The sequence below is a fragment of the Raphanus sativus genome, chromosome 7 (assembly GCF_000801105.2).
Source record: "Raphanus sativus cultivar WK10039 chromosome 7, ASM80110v3, whole genome shotgun sequence".
NCBI classification, from domain to species: Eukaryota; Viridiplantae; Streptophyta; class Magnoliopsida; order Brassicales; family Brassicaceae; genus Raphanus; species Raphanus sativus.
In genome coordinates, this window is record NC_079517.1 from 25633108 (window position 1) to 25650004 (window position 16897).

General features: G+C 33.2%; 2 protein-coding genes and 1 long non-coding RNA gene across 6 annotated transcripts; 1 reads left to right on the forward strand and 2 right to left on the reverse strand.

Moving 5' to 3' along the window:
- Positions 1-289: 289 nt before the first annotated feature.
- On the forward strand, positions 290-15948 carry LOC108816802 (uncharacterized). 4 transcript variants are annotated; one of them, XR_008936715.1, is made up of 12 exons: positions 290-418; positions 962-1237; positions 2168-2314; positions 2981-3215; positions 3292-3404; positions 3526-3639; positions 3983-4176; positions 4314-4697; positions 13188-13260; positions 13407-13487; positions 13841-13941; positions 15722-15948. It is a non-coding gene; the product is annotated as an uncharacterized LOC108816802 (long non-coding RNA). The 4 variants fall into 4 exon arrangements; XR_008936716.1 differs by having other exon boundaries at positions 13875-13941; XR_008936718.1 differs by lacking the exon at positions 15722-15948 and adding an exon at positions 14823-14876.
- LOC108816573 (uncharacterized) lies at positions 5120-10137 on the reverse strand. The gene is made up of 6 exons (XM_018589142.2): positions 9404-10137; positions 8375-9321; positions 7717-8280; positions 6948-7631; positions 5784-6857; positions 5120-5700 (listed from the first exon to the last, which is right to left on the reverse strand). The coding sequence occupies exons 1-6, from the start codon at positions 9790-9792 to the stop codon at positions 5120-5122; spliced, it is 4239 nt and encodes a 1412-aa protein (XP_018444644.1). The 5' UTR covers positions 9793-10137.
- Positions 11747-13457, reverse strand: LOC108816574 (uncharacterized). The gene is made up of 6 exons (XM_056990729.1): positions 13342-13457; positions 12919-13238; positions 12635-12831; positions 12429-12552; positions 12140-12349; positions 11747-12060 (listed from the first exon to the last, which is right to left on the reverse strand). Exons 2-6 carry the CDS (start codon positions 13048-13050, stop codon positions 11887-11889), a joined length of 837 nt encoding a protein of 278 aa, XP_056846709.1. The 5' UTR covers positions 13051-13238; positions 13342-13457; the 3' UTR covers positions 11747-11886.
- Positions 15949-16897: the final 949 nt, after the last annotated feature.

Genomic DNA, 16897 nt, shown 5'->3' on the forward strand with positions numbered 1-16897 from the left:
AGTGTACATTGTTTTAGTTTAGGATAGAACACTATTGTTTTAGTTTTAGGATAGAACACTTAGAAATTTGGGCTTCATAAATCACAATTTTATTTAAAATTAAGACAACACTCAATTATTGAACTTCATAAATCTAAGAATTAGAAAATAATCTATTTTCTTTATATGATGGGTTTAATTTTTGGGTTTTATTGTAATACAATTGATCAATTCTATGATCTTAATATAGATACCTATTTATAGGCCCAGCCCACATTAACTATAGTGTTGTTATTACACATTACAGACACAAAATATCAAGCTAAAAAAACAAATTTATCTCTGCAAGTTCATCGGTGTTTTAAAAAAAAATATTTCTGTAAAACCAAAGGACGATTGAACTTTCGACTGACGAATCACCTTCTCCGATCTCTAATCAGTAATATTCTCTCACTTTTCTTTTAGTTTATATAGACTTGATAGTTCTATGTTTACAAACCTCTAACATCAATACATATCTAAACATTTTCATTTTAGAAACATTTGCATGTCGAATCTGAAGCCATCTGTGTTAAAAAAAATGAGACGGAGATGGTTATCGGATTCAACTTTCAGATCTGTTCAACGAAGTCATAAGTACGTTTGAATGAAAAAAAGTAAATCAGATTTTTTTTCAAGAAACTGAGATGTATTATTTTTTCTGATTTGTTTTGAATTTAAAATCAGATTATGACTTTCGTTATTCCGATGACATTGGAATGATTCAAAGTGTTCGAATAAGATCTCAAGCATTGAAAAATCTGATCTTCTTGATATCAATTGAGAAAAACTCTGGAAAATATAAAGATTTGTATGCGAGAATTTATTTACTTTTCTACTTTTTGTATTTACATTTGATTTTTTTTTAAAACACTTATCTGAAAGAAAATTGAGGTATGTGTTTGTTTTGTTATTATACTTAACATCATTTATTTGTCTTCAGGACTAATATACAGAACGACGTGGCTTTAATATGAAAGATAAGTTATTTCCTGATACTTAATCTTGTTTTTCATTAAATATATTTTAATTTCATATCAAATATGGCATAGTTCAAATTTATTAATACGCGTTTTAATTTTTAATTGGACAGATATGTGTATTCACCTTGTTTGATGAAAATAGCCGAACACATGACTAAATCCTCCTCCAATGTAATTTGGAAGTTCCTGATGTTACGTCATACTCCAACAGGAAGAAGTCTTCCTTTACTCTCCCAGTAAGTTTTTATGCCCCTTATACATGTTACAATCACATTGAAAATATTAATATCATTAATCGTAAGTTCAAATAACATATGAAAAAACACAAATCAAAACGTCAATGAAAAAGTTAGGACTGCTTACATTCTCATCAGCCAAGATGAATTCCATGGTTTTACCTTCACATAAACAATTTTAGTGGTGTTCCATGGCTTCGAGTCGTTGAAGCCGGTAACTTTTTCATTAGAAGCATGCCATTTTTTTTGACGGTATGAGTTCGTTTAGGAAGAGGCATCGTTATTTATAATAGGAAGAGGCCATAGGGAGAGTTGTTTAGGTTTTCTGAAAAAACTTGTGGAATACTCTAAAATCTAAATCTTGGTGAGATTTTCTAGTTAGTAGTAATAAATTCAGTTACCAATTTGAAACCTTAGATATTATATGAGTACTGTACACGCAATATATAGATTGTTTATTTTTTGAATCGTGAATGTAGCTAAACAGTATCTTCAATAAAATTATTAATTCTTGCAAAAATTTAAGAGTATGTTACTGTTTTTTTTTTAAATTGATTACGAAAATTAGGGGATGATTTGAAAAATTATAGTTAGAATAGATATGGTATGCAAAATAAATGAAAAACATAATTTAAATTTTTGGTTGCTTTAAAAATAAATCAATTTTTAAATCAATATTGTTATTATTTTTTTAAATAAATATTGTTTTAAGAAATTTGAAATATACCATAGTAACTTGTGGTCAAATATATTTATTTTAACATTTTTGTTTTGATTGAAGTGTCAACCATTATATATTACATTTTGTAAAGGAATTATAATATGTATGTAGGTGTCATGTATCATCTAAATAAGCTTATTATGAACATTGATTTACATTTTTTGTTTATATATAAACTATATTCATCTTGGTTGGTGTTTTCATTTCAGGGTATAGGGTTTGACAAAAAAAAAGAAGACGATTTGATGGGGTTTCATAGTATAAGACTTGATCATGAAGATATTCAATGGACTGAACAATCATTTCTGTTTGGATTTTTTTAGAAAATGGGCTTACTCGGGAGTGTGCTTAAATAGGTTTGATAAGACTATAAAAATTGAAGCATTCTAATTGGTTAGAATAAACTGACGACATTTATTTTTTCTGTTTAAAAAAGAGGCAATGGCATTTGGTTGTAAATATATTGAAAAGGAAGGGGCAGAATCCTATGAGGGATTCTGCTTTAATAGTATAGACTAGATTTTGACCCGCGCTTTCAAAGCGCGGGATTATCCTCTTTTTAAATTTCATTTAAATTATCATATGATTGTCTAATTTAATATTTTCATACATTTTATATTTTTATATAAGAATTAAATAATTATGTATTGTATATTTATTATTAGTAATATTATTATTATCATTATTATAAAAATGTTTTTTCTATACTAATTAATTTTTTAAAAGATTTAAAAAAGGTAAACTTATACTCAATAAATTTAATAATTTTGTGATTATATATTTTCTAAGCTTATTTTATTTACAATTGTAACTTATTAATAATATATTTTATGAAAAATGTAATAAAATTATGTTTTTCAATATACATATTTTTAAATAATACATTTATTTAAATTATAATCAAAAAATAGGCCATAAAGATATATTGTGGACTTTGATTTGGTTTTGGTTTGGGAATGGCCCAAAAAGAAACGATCAATATGTTTTTTTCAAAACGCAAGATATCTTGTTGTATTTTTCAGACCGTTCAGTTTAAAAAAAAAGAGAAAAAGGGAAAGTTAAAGACAAAAAAATCTGTCGGTCTCATCGAAGAAACAGACGACTTGCATGTCCTGAAATTGGGACTCGAGAAGAGAATCGGTGCGAACGATAAGAGAATCGGTGGGAATCGAAGTGACCTCATTCGATGTTGATAGATTTAGCGTTGGTGAAGATTGAAGAAGACGAATCGAAGATGAAGAAGTCGATTTGTTTCAGGTATTAATCATAAGCCATTTCAAAATTTCGATTTCATTTACTTTCCTGTTGTCATAATACTTGTTTTATCTTTCAGATCCACAGATGAAGAAGATGAATCAGTCCAATGACTTTTCAGATTCGAAGATAGAAAAAACCAAATCAATCGGAGTAATCTCATGTTTTTTTCATCGCGGCGGGTTGTTCAAAGTTAAGTATCCCCATACGATTACAGAGCAGTTTGATGCTGTGAACTTGTTTTTTTATTGTTGTCTATTCTCTACTTTTGAAGCTTGATTTCTTTAGTCAAAATCGATTATCTGTTTTGCAGGTTGAACTGTATCCTCCACCAAGTGGTGAAGGAGAGACTTGCAACGCTTTGAGCAAGGACTTGCGTCGATCATTGGAATGGTCACTTGAAGATGGCTGGACATTGCCTTCTACGGTTAGTTTGTATTCTGATATTTGATTTCGATGTCTTTTTTTTTTCTTAGATTTGTCAATGATGATCTTTGTTGATTCAGTAAGAAGTTAAGGAAACTTAAGATCTTATGTAGTCTATATGGTCAGTTCAGGTTAGGGTATTTGCACATGATAGGTTAAGTTTATTATGATTGTGTTTCTTGTTCTTTTGATATACAATAAAAACTGCATGTTGGTTCTTGAAGATAACACATCTATACTATTAAATGGAATTCTTTTCTTGCTTGTACAAAGTTTAGATCCAAATGTACATGCTGCTATTGTTTGTTAACTTGTGTGGTCTGGATAAAACAAAACTGGGACAGGAGAAAGAAGAAGCGGAAAGGAAGGTAGATGCGTTCTCTTCTACAGTGGAGTCACTGAGAGAAGAGCTGCTTAACGAAAGAAACATAAGTCGTGCAGCTAAGGAATCAGTTGAGAGAGCTATTGAAGAGCGCACAGTCGTATCAAGGGTCGTGCAATCAGTCGGCTGCATCATGAAAATATTGCGGTGCCATTGGTAGGTGTTCAAAACAAATTTCAAAACCCTCCTTCCAATACCAATTTGATCACTGATCGCGGGTCAAACTTGGATTTGTTTCCTTTTGGATGAGTGAGTGACTTTGGATTTTTTTTTTTCCTTCTCTTGAAATGCAGGTTGAAGTTGCAGAATCTCTGTCCAAACTTGGTCTCGAGTTCACAACCTTTGGCCTATACGATCTTCTTGTCAGAGTGTTACCGGAAATCGAGACAAACAAAACATCTTCAAATATAAAAGATAAGTTATTCTCAGAAAATATGTCTTTTTGGATTATATGAGACATGTTTTATTATTTCATTGTAGTGAGTTGACTTAATAGATACAATTTATATGAATGTTTATTGCAGTATATCTCTCTATAGCTTTATCTTTTCTGAGTTTACTTAATAGCATAGTGACAGTTAATGTGCAGGTCTTGCTATCAAAGGAATAAAGGCAGAAGCTTCATTCACATATATCAATAGGGAGAAAGACATGACTGCATCGCAATAGGAAATCAAGTAAGTGCATTTCAAACCCTTAAAATAGTAGTAAATAGGATTCGAACTGAAACTGGTAGTTAGGAGAAGAAACCGGAAGAGTTTTGATGAATGTTGATTGAAGTATATGTCATTCCTAAACTTTATAGGTAATTTAAATAGTGTATGTAAAATTTTATTAGAGAAGAAGCTGGCATCTGACTCATCCGGCATTAGATGTTATGCTTATTAGAAACAATGTGATTGATTGGTACTGAGGCTTTGGAGCCTCATCATGAAACAATACATCAGGATTCTTTATGTAAAGAACTTTTCCAAAAGTTCCAATCATAATATAAAAGAAAATTATTAATATAGAAAAGAAAACTACTCCACGAAAGTATGTCAAAAAATAAACAAAAATATAACTTTGAAGTTATAAAAGATAAAACAAACAAAGAACATCACAGATTGTCGAAAATCTCTCTAAAGACCACATTTTTTGTTTGACGTTGAGGTTTACCCTCACTATCGACAATCAATATCTTCAAGCCTTTCTTTGAAGTCACCCTGGAAACAGCAACATATAGTTGACCGTGAGAAAAAACCGGTCTTGGAAGATAAATTCCAACTTCAGACAATGTTTGACCCTGGCTTTTATTGATAGTAATGGCGAATGCCACACAAATAGGTAGTTGTCTCCTCCTCATTTTGAATGGCAACTTTTTATCCGAAGGAGTTATAGAGAGTCTAGGAAGAAGCACAGTACGACCAATTTTTTCCTTTTCCCCTGTAATAACTTTCGCTTTTATCATGAAGTCGTACATTTCTGTAATCTGGAGTCTAGTTCCATTCATCAATCCACCAACAGGATCTATGTTTCTTAGCAACATCACTGGACAACCCACTTTCAGTCGCAGGCTGTGATTTGGCAATCCTGATGCTTTGATTCTATTTAAGAAATCTGGAGTGAGAGCTTGGTCGTTAACAGAAAATCTATCTGAAGAATCGATAGAATCAGCGCTTAAGTATATTTTTTCCTCTCCTGCATGCAAATGCTTTACGTTAAGAAAAATGAAGCATTGAAGAATATATCACACGAAAAAAAATTAGCATATTGTAACTAACCATCAAGCTTATCCAGCATGTGTTGATTAATCTGGTTCACATCCTCATTAGTAGGACATAGTATAGCTCTCTCCTGAAAAAACTTTGCGTCCTTGTTTTGGTGTAAAGAAGCAGCATCTCCATACACTGCTGAGCTTATAGCTTCTATAGGATCTTTAGCATCAAGAATTAAAAACTCCTCTGGGATGTCGATAAGAGCTTCCCCATCATTTCCATCGCCAATCTTTCCATCTCCAATATCTAATATCCATTGTGAGAACTCCTGCAAGTCTTTTGCCTCTTCAGCCGACAAATTATTGGACAGCAGACGCATATTCTTGGTTAACTTCAAAACTTTCACATGCTTCCATAGATAAGATGAATTCAGAGCAGCCAAAACAATCTCTGTCCTTCCAGCTCCATGAATGACAGGCAACACTTGTCTAAAATCTCCACCAAAAACGACAACTTTACCACCGAAAGGTCTCTTATCCTTATCTCCAACAATGTCCAACATACTCCTATCCAGTGATTCAAAACAATGCTTGCTCATCATTGGAGCTTCATCCCATATTATAAGGGAGGCTGCTTTCACAAGATCCGCTTTATCAGTTCCTGCTATAAGTTTGCAGGTGGAAAATTCATCGGGATTGATAGGAATTGCAAATCGTGAATGTGCAGTCCTTCCTCCATTTAGCAACAGAGAAGCTATCCCACTTGAGGCAACATTTAGACATATTTCGCCTCTAACGCGAACTGCAGCAGAGAGCAACCTCCACAAAAAAGTTTTGCCAGTACCACCAAATCCATAAACGAAAAACACTCCTCCTTTTTTGGTGAAAACAGCATCAGTAATCTCATCGTAAATCTTCTTTTGCTCATCTGTTAGTTTTGGAATGTCACGCTCAAGATCAGCCTCTAACTCCTGCTGGTCATAGCTGAGTTCGTCCATAATCAAAACATTGTTATTAACAACGTCTGGTATTGGTTTAGGCATAGATTTCCACTTCTCCAAAGTCGTTCCATTGCTCTTTAGAAGCTTCTCAATCTCTATAAGTGCGTACTGTTTTTTTTTCGCATCACTCAAAGTCAGATCTTCATAAAATCACAGAATATTAGTTATTAACAATTCATACTAAATAAAACGTACTATTTGGTTTAAAATTAGGATTCAAAATATAATACCTGGTCTATGTAATAGCTTTCTCCTCTTATGTTCAATGTCCTCAGACAGAATCTCCCAAGTCTGTTCCCAAACGACTTCTGGCTTTGACAGAGTATTAGACATGAGCATGATAACAAAAGCTTGACGCAAAGTAGATGCAGAATCAGTAAAACTTGCTCTCAACAGGTCGTCTATATACTCCTGATCATCTTCTAACAGTCCCATCGCAAAACATGTCTCTTTGTATGAAGGATACTCCACCCCTCGAAACGTCTTAATATCTTCATAACATGTTACACCTCTCACAATGTTAAGCAACACACGACAATAGTATGCATCTTCAATCTCACGTGGTGCATAATTGATTCTCCCAATGCTGAATCCTTTCTTCCTATCATGGAACTTTTTCTCTTTCTTATTCCAAGTGAACCTTGTTGGAATTTCAGCTAAAGTGAGTGTCCGAGCTACTGCACTGATCTTGTTCAATTCAAACCAACCCAGAAACATAGTATTTTCAATAAGCTTCCTGCTAGTGACTTCCTCATATGTATCATCATCTTTGAAAATAATGATCTGTTTTCCTTCAAGATGCCACTGCAATCTCTCAACTGGTGTTGATCTATAGTGAATATGAAAGCTAAAAATCCTCCATGATCCTTCGCAGGCTGAGACATATCTGAATAATGGAAAATTCCAATAAAATCAGGATCATACAAAAGAAACAGCCACTGCCTTTAAAATATGTCGCTAAACAGATAGTTATTTAGACATCTAATAAACAAACAAACCTGCAGTTGAAGAAGTCCTTTATCTCGTTTTTTTTCTTTTCTTTTAGCTGGTCTGCATGTGGGGGCTCAACAGCAATAGTGACACGGTCTTGGCCTTTGTTAATATACTTGAATAAGTATTTAATAGAACCTGATTGATTGCACCACTCCACGTTAATGTGAGCTCGAAAACGAAGAGACAATTCCTTGTTGTATGGTATCACATATCTGTTGTCACACTTGAAACCTTTCTTCTCCACAAATCTGTTTGTTTGTTCTCGCCTTCTATAGACAGGGAACCCTTCTTTGTTGACAGTAGTTACATCAGCATACTCCTTAGGATACATCTTCGAACATAAACCATTTTCCATGCATGGCGAATTCATGTTAACAACTCCACATGGACCATGAATCATCATATCTTTAACAATATCATAAAGCTCTGGCTCTTTCTCCTTGTCTGGAATTTCAGCAGAGATAACCTTGTCAATATCATCAGTGGTAAGAAATTTTGAATTAGGATGCATGAACAACAGAATATGAGCATGTGGTAGACCCCGTTTTTGCCACTCAACAGTGTACATTGCTGAAATTGAGAAATGAAAAAAATATGTTAGTCAATGCTTTAAAAAGAAACTTAAAATCGGTAATAAAAAAAATAATAACAAATCGAGACTCACAAGAGACTGTCTTCCCCAGCAGTTCTTTATCCGTTAAATCAATCATGAGAGAATCAAGTTTGATTTTGAAAATCCTTCCAATAATATCAGGTCTGTCATCAGCAATAAGGTTCCTCTTTTGTAGATACCTGGTTATTTCAGGCCATTTAGGATTGCAGGTGAATGTTATAAACAGATCAGGAAACCCAAAATACTTGCATATAGCCATTGCATCCATGTAGTTGTTCTTCATGTATCTTGGTCCTCCTGTGAATGAGGCTGGTAGCAAAAATCGCTCACCTTGGTCATGCATATCCTTCTTTCCCGCATTTCCAGCCTGTTGTATAGAGTCAAATGCATCTGATCGAAGGCTTTTTTGGTTCATCCTTAGATAACAAAGCCTGTTAGACTCTATGGAGGTATAAGAATCAACCAAAAACTGCTGAAACAAACGTTTAGAATGCAGAAGTGTGTGACACTCGTTCTCTCTTTCTTGTAGACGGAATGCATACCACTGCCTCATACTGATAGTCTGCCTCTTCAGTTTAGCCTTAGCCTCTGTATCTCTCTTTTGAATCCCAAGTCTGAAACCATCTTCACCATAAGTAAATATCAGAGGATATTGAAGTGCCAAGTAAGAAGGGTGAATCTCACTGATCCTCTTCAGCCAACCAGTTTGTTTCTCTTGCAATATGATATCTCTTTTATCCATGTCCAAATTGAAATCGCCTGGAATTAATGCTGCCACCTCAGATGCTGTAGGAGTGTCATAAGTCCTACCGTCTTTTGCACGACTGCTTATAATGCGCATATGGAATGTGTCCTCCGGATTAGTGTCAAATCTATCCTTTGCTGATCTGAATTGATGGACATATGGATTGACCTCGTTTAGCATTTTCAGTAAAGAGTCAATAACTTGTTTCCGAGTTACCTCCTTTTTAGATGATTCTGCACATGTCTTGTACTTTCTGCAAAGAGAAAAGCACAAATGCTAATATACAAAGGTTTCGAAAATCAACTGAAATTCTTTTTAAAATTTAAAAAAAGTACCCAATTATGGAAGCACGGTTTGCAACTTCATTTTCTGTGTCAACAATATATAATTGTCCAAACTTAGCAGGGTCTCCTGGAGGAGGCTTCAAACTACCCATCAAATGATAGTTTTCTCCTTGAAGTACAAACATCTTGAGAGGGCCACATCCTTTGGGAACCGAGCGGTCGCATTTACCACCAAGCGATGTAAATGAGAAAACCATATTTAACTGGCGAATGTTCTCTCTGAAATATATGCTTTTTGCATCAGTCCCATAAAGTAATTGTTTCAGTGTAGCTGGTGAATCTTTTAGCAATGGAAGTTGCACTTGTCCTTGACCACAACAAAGAGAAAATTTGGGTTTTCTGGTGTTTTTTTTGTTGTTTATCCTTTCACCATACCACATTATAGCCCCACAATGCTCACACTTGAAAGTAGGATCACCGTCATCAATATAACCTGTTTATGAAAAGGCGTAAATGATGAGCTAACAAAGTACTAAAAACAGGGGATAAAATTAAGTTACTTCATCAAACAAACTGAGTACCATATTCTTTCCGAGAAGATTTTGCTTTCGTAATCCGCGTAGATGAAGAAACTGTCTTTCTGTTAGTTTTTGATAACACATCTGGTAATCTCTGATCAGTTTCTTCTGATAACATAGGGTCCTCTCTTATTGTTTCCGAATCACTTCTGTCACTTTCTTCACTACTACAGTCATAAACTTGTTCTGTGTATAGTTCAGACTCCTCTGCTAACCGAAAAAAAAATACGTCTACGTTTAAATCAATTAGTTAATTATAATAAGCAAAATGCGCCAAGAAAAAAAAAATTTAGACCTTCATAGTCGCATTGGTATGTTTGGTCCTCATCATCCTCACTTGACGAATTATCATGTACACAACCATTGAATTGGGATTCCAATGTTTTCCTACAACTCTTGGTTATAGTTTTACTCTTGAACTTGTTCTCTCCAGCAAGTACTTTCCCCTTGCCTTTAGCTGAAAATAGGTCAAAATAAATGTATAAAACGCTTAAAAGATGTATAAATTGTTAGACAGATTCTATTTACCCTTAGTAGATATCTTGGTCACACATGAATCAGTTGTAGAAGGTGTTCCAAATTGAAAAGGCATGGTACTGGAGGTCGGAAGTACATTGGTAATATCAGTTAGAACCCCTGATTTGGGAGCTCGTTTCTTTCTGGAAAACGTAGACGGTGTATGGTCACTGACATCTATTGTTGCTGATCTCTTTCTCTTAAGAGCCGTTGAAACATTGGTAGATCCTCCAAAGATGTTGCTTTGAGTAGTTTGATTGCTCGATGGTGCTAATTGAAAATAATAATATTATATCAGTATTAAACATCAAAGAAAACTCAGAAATTATAGATATATAACGACATATGAAGATATTACAAATCAAGTTAGAGGAATTGCTCTTCAATCTTTTCCCCTGTGCATTCTGCTGTTTCCCATTCTCTATAAAGAAAATATAAAAATTTAGTACTGAGGTAAAGTACACGAATTAGTTCATGCCTAAAAGACCTTTTGTGGTGGGACTAAACCTTTATTAGGGGTGGAGATATCAGTTAGAACCCTCGGAAATATGTCGCTAAGAGGAACAGAACTATTAGGCTGTGTGTTCTCTGCATCATTGGTGTTTGCTCTTCCCTTTCTTTTTCTTTGTTGCGGCCGTATCAAACATTCAGATCCGGCCGAGACCTCTTTGTTAGTGTTTGACATCGTAATTTTCTACAATGCCATAGATCGGGCAGAACTTGTGATGTTTATGTTCTAATTAATTAAAGAGAGAAATAAACATAGAAACAAAATCAATAGAAAATCGTGCAGTATCTTACAAAATATTTGATTAGACTAAAAATAATATATATATATATATATATATATATATATATATATATATTGTTTCATGGGTCATAGTTTCATAAGATTTGTCAATATTATTGGTAGAAAGTATTATTAGTCGAAATTTGTAAAAATTATATAATAAAGGTTTTTTGGTCTGTTTTAATATATCTCCCTCTTAAATAACATAAGTTTCACACAATTTAGTGTTAAAATACATTAATATAACAACTCTAAAATTATATTATTGTCCACGTTTTTCTATTTGTATATTCAATATAATATAATTTTTCGTTAGAGCCACTTTAGAATTCTCAACATAGAAACTTGGTGTTGTGAGAAATGATTAATTGAAGATGACTTTGTTCAATATAACTTAATAATGAATTAGGATAAATATCCTCTTTGAAGCTTCATCATTGGTTTAGTTACTTTAGATTAATCGAAGGTAACTTGGTTCAATATGAATCTATACTATTAAATTAAATAATGAATTATAAAAGATGGATAAATAGACGAATTGAAAAGCACAAATCCAACAGAAGTTTTCAAAAGATGCAAAAACCCAATAATTAAAACAATAAACTAAAAACAAAAAGCAGAAAAATAATCCAAGCAGTCAACTTCCAAACTTAGCCACGTTTCTTAGCATCCTCTTGAGCCTTCTCAATCTTTACTGTCAGTAAGCATGGTTTCTTTGATGTTGAACTGATGTCAGGCAGAGAAATAGAGTCTTCTTTTCTCTTACTGGATGGTGTGGAGACAGAGTCGTAGAGTTCTTGGCTATCAGTTAAGTAAACAGAACCCTGTATGTTAAAAATTAAGAACTGGTAAGAAACGTAATAACCAAAAATCTTCATATCGAATAAGATTAAACAATTTTACCTCATCACCACTGGTAATTGCCATCGGCGTATCAGAGTGAGCTGGTGTGATTGAACCAGTAAGAAAATTGATCCTTTCTTTGTAGATTTTCCCGACTTTGAACATCTCAGCACCATAAGATACATTATCCTTCTCAACATAGACTCCAAATGTGAAACTTTTTCCAATTAAATCAGTAATAGCGTCTGGTATCACGCTTGAGTCTTCAAACTGTCAAAATAGATTACATAGATTAGGCTGCTAAGAGTACTTTGCCATAAAGAATGCACCATAATTGTTCTACATTTACCTCATCCCAGCTTCCATTCAACAATTTAAGTGGAGATTCCGCAACAATCCCATTAGCAACCTTGTCTAGGATCATAATTTTTGCATCACCTGTATCATCTTTGACCATCAAATGAAGCCAAAACCTATAATAAGAACAAAGGTCAGGCCAAAATAAAAAATTAAGTAACAGCATGTAGTTAACATGTTCAAAAAAATCAGTCATACCTGGGTGAAACTTTGATGACAGTGTCGTCGCATGTCTCACACCACCAGATATGAGTGGTGATTTCACTTCCATTCACTTTCTTAATCATGGTTCCTGTTTTGGTCACCCTCTTTTGGCATCCATCACAACCAAAGTAATACCAGGACCAATCACTATCAATTGCGTCGATTGTGCAAGTCAGTAAACATCTTTCAACCTAAACAATCATAGTTTAAAAGATTTAAAACTCACTAACACGAGTAAGACAATATAAAACTGCTTCTCATATGACAAAACTGCTTACTTGAGTTGATGATTTCATTTCTCTGATGTTCTTAGTTTGTGATAGCAACCATTTATCTTTTTGTCCTCGCTTATCTGGATGACCAATTTGCTTGTTGTACTTTTGACTCTCCTCATTACTCGCAATTGTCATCAGAGTAGTATCATCACCAGTGTCCCTTATAATAGAATGTGTTTTCAAATTAGTATATTAGAGATGGAAATATGGATAAATAAATAATTGATAATGCCCTTACATATCTTTAAATGCTTCTACTGCGGGTATTGTAGGGTTGATGATCATTTGAGAAGCATCAAAGGAATTAGAGAGTTGGAGTTCTCCTGTTCTCAAAACAATTTAGTGGTACCAATATTAGACAGTCTTATTTATATAAATATTATTTTGTTTTCAAAAAATATATAGTAGTTGAAACTTGTAGAATACCTCTAAACCTTCCAATTTTAGCAAACCGGAAAAGCAAAGTCACCATTCCATCGTCTTGATTACAGGCAGAATGGAGAATGTCGCCTAATTTCCCCCAAATACAGCATGGAATTCTTAAATCACTACAGCGCAAGACAAAAAGAGAGGTTAGTCATCAAGCAAGATTGATTTTATTATAGATGAACTAAAACTTACTTGATGTCTCTTAGGGTGAACTCTAGTTTTCTTTTCTGGATCCCCCCAGCACACTGAATAGATTCAACATCACCACAGTCCAAAACTTGGCCCACAACATCTGTTTAAAAAGTGCAGAAGTTAGTAAAAGTAGAAGTATACAATATAATAAACAAAACTATCATTCATTGTTTTACCAATTAAGAGATTTTCATCAAGTGTTCCATCCAAAATTCTTTGGAAATCAACCAAATTAAGATACAACTCATCATTCATAAAATTGGATCTCGTAACGACCGTAGCTTGATTAAAAAACAACTTGTAGGTATGATTTGTTGTTCGGAATGCTCCTCCTGCAGGCCTAACATGGAAGTTTCTGATCTTGCGCCATACTCCAACTTCAAGAAGCCTTCCTTTACTCTCAAAGTAAGTTTTTTTGCAGCTTCCATGGATTTTATCACCCTTGAACATGTACAATTGGTTAAAAATAAATAGCATGAGTAAGAGATATTTCAAATAACACAAATCTAAAGAAAAAAATAGTTCGCGGAAAAGATAGAATTGCTTACATTTTCATCAGCAAAAACGAATTCGACCGTTTCCCCTCCTTGATTGATGTTTTGTTTCCAAGTATGTAAAACCTTAACATGGACAGTCTTAGCAGTGTGCCTTGGCTTTAACTCACTGACGGCGGTGAGTTGTTCTATATTTGCCATCTTTTGGTTTGGCGTTGTGTGTTTGGTTAGATAGAGGCGTCTGTATTTATAATAGGAAAAGGTGCTAGGTCAAGCAGGTTAGGTTTATTAGAAAACTTGTAGAATACTCAAAATATTGGCGAGATTTTTGCATTTATTAGTGTTAATTAGTGTTAATACTTGTAGAATACTCTAAATTAATTATCGAGCAATTAATCGTCGATATTTTGTTACCGTAAATGTAGCATCTGTGTATCTTGTTTTTCTATAAATTAGTATATGAGTATATTCTTTTTCTAAAAATTAGTTGTACATTTATTTGCTCCATGATTGTAGGAAAATCTTAACGACCAGTTATTATTTAGGAAAAATACTTGCCGAAATTTGTGATGATTTCATTTTGGTTTAAAATCGAATATTCTGGTGATATACTTATATTTTAATCTATTTAGTTAATAGTTAATTAGTTAATTAGTTAATTAAAAAATGTTTGTTTATCTATACATCATATTCATGTCTGTTAGTTTTAATTTTATTTCAGGGTATATGGTAAAAAAATGTTTGTTTATCTATACATCATATTCATGTCTGTTAGTTTTAATTTTATTTCAGCGTATATGGTTTGAGCTAAACCGAGATGACCTTTTTGTGGAAACAAAACAAAGATTGAGCATGAAAAAAAATTAGTTGGGTTGATTGTCATGGGGTATCTTGGTTTTTAATTGGTGGATTGTTATTGGTCTAATATATTAGCCGATTTTGGTTCAGTTGTAAGTTTTTTTATTGGGCTGAAAAAGTAATCGATTTAGGTGTAGTGAAAGTTATTATTGGGCTTTTAATTCACGATTTTTGTGTTGAAAAATTAAAGGGAGTGGCATTTGGCTGTAATTATTTTGAAAAGGCAGGGGCAGAATCCCAGGAGGGATTCTGCTTTAATAGTATAGATTCTCTATCCATAAAAAGGGAAGTCCAAAAATGCAAATTAAGTTGAGTAGAGCTGGTTGTTTTGGTACCAGAGTTCGCTGAAGAAGCCAAATACTTTGAGCTGAAATGATTTCAGCATTTTCTCGCAATTCAAATACTCCTTTTAGAATATCTCTGCATAATCACTTTCTATTAGTGTTTTGAAATCTGATCCGGACCTCCGGTTGAACCGGTAAATCCAGTGATGATCGAGATTCGTGGTTGAACCGATAAACCCAGTGATGATCGAGATTCGTGGTTGAACCGGTAAACCCGGTGATCCAATATTAATCCGGTTAGGGTTTTGTGAAAAACCCAAAATTTAAAAATCCACAAAAATCCACAAAAATCCGAAACCCGGTACCGATTGAACCAATAGATAAATTTTACATTTTTAAAGTTTTTAGTTATGTTTTTAGATTCTGGTTTATATTCTCAATTTCTAATTAAAAAGTTAGGTTTCTATGATTTTTTTTTGCCAAAACTAGTTGATGTGATTTTTTTAACGCTGGATAATTATGCTATTACAACTATGAGAAATATTACAGACGATTCTACAACCGACAATTCTACCTGCCGTATGAGGATTCACGTCTGACTGCATAACCTGGGCCGCTCTGTGGGATCCACGTTTGACGGTACTCCTTGCGCCATGCTGCAGATCTCTTATAAGCATTTTCTCCCTTAATTCGTATAATTCCACATTTTCCGGAAATTGAAACTCAGACCTCCTGGTGTAGAAACATTAATGAACATTTGATCAAACCACTTTACCAATGGGGCTTCCACAGTTGATGTGATTTGGTGTTAATTTATTTTTGTTATTGACAATTTATTGCAATGATGTTTTACTTTTGGTTTATTTGGATTTGAAGTTTAATTTATTACTAGATTTTGACTCGCACATCCGTGCGGGTGTATTTTCAAAAATATGTTACTATTTATTTTTCATATTATTAGGGCTGAATAAAAAAATAAAATCTGAAAAAACAAACTGATTCCGATCCGAAAGAGTAGTACTAAACTCGAACCAAAATGATTAAATATCTAATTATTCAAAATTTTGATGTTTAGAGAATCGAAACCGAATCCGATCCGAACTGAAATATTTCAGATACCCAAATGTATCCGAAAAAGATTTATATACTTATATATATATTTTAGATTTAATGTATATAAAACAACCATAATATATATGATACTTTTAAGTTGGTTTAAATGCTTGAAAAAATATACAAATATTCAAAAACAAATATGTAAAATAGTTAAAGTGTACTCATAACACAAAAAATACAAAATAATTATTGATTCTCGATCCAAATATTTAAACCATACCAATTTATATGTTAAGTTTTAGGTATTGAGACATATGTTATTCAAATTTAGATGTAATATTTATTTTATTTATAGATTTTGAGAAATTTAAAGTATATAATGAATTTTGAAATTTTAAAAATAATTTAAATAGGTTATCCGAACCCAAACCGAACCCACAAAGATACGAATAAAATTCAAACCGAAATTTAGAAATATCTGAATGGGGCTGAAATTTTTGATCCCGGAAACCCAAAACCCAAATAGATCCTAACCAAATCCGAATGGATACCCGAACGCCCACCTCAAGTCACTATTATATCATAAATAATCATATAATTAATAGTATTTTATATGTACTATCATATAAATACTCACATATATGATATTTTAAAAATTTCATGTGAAAT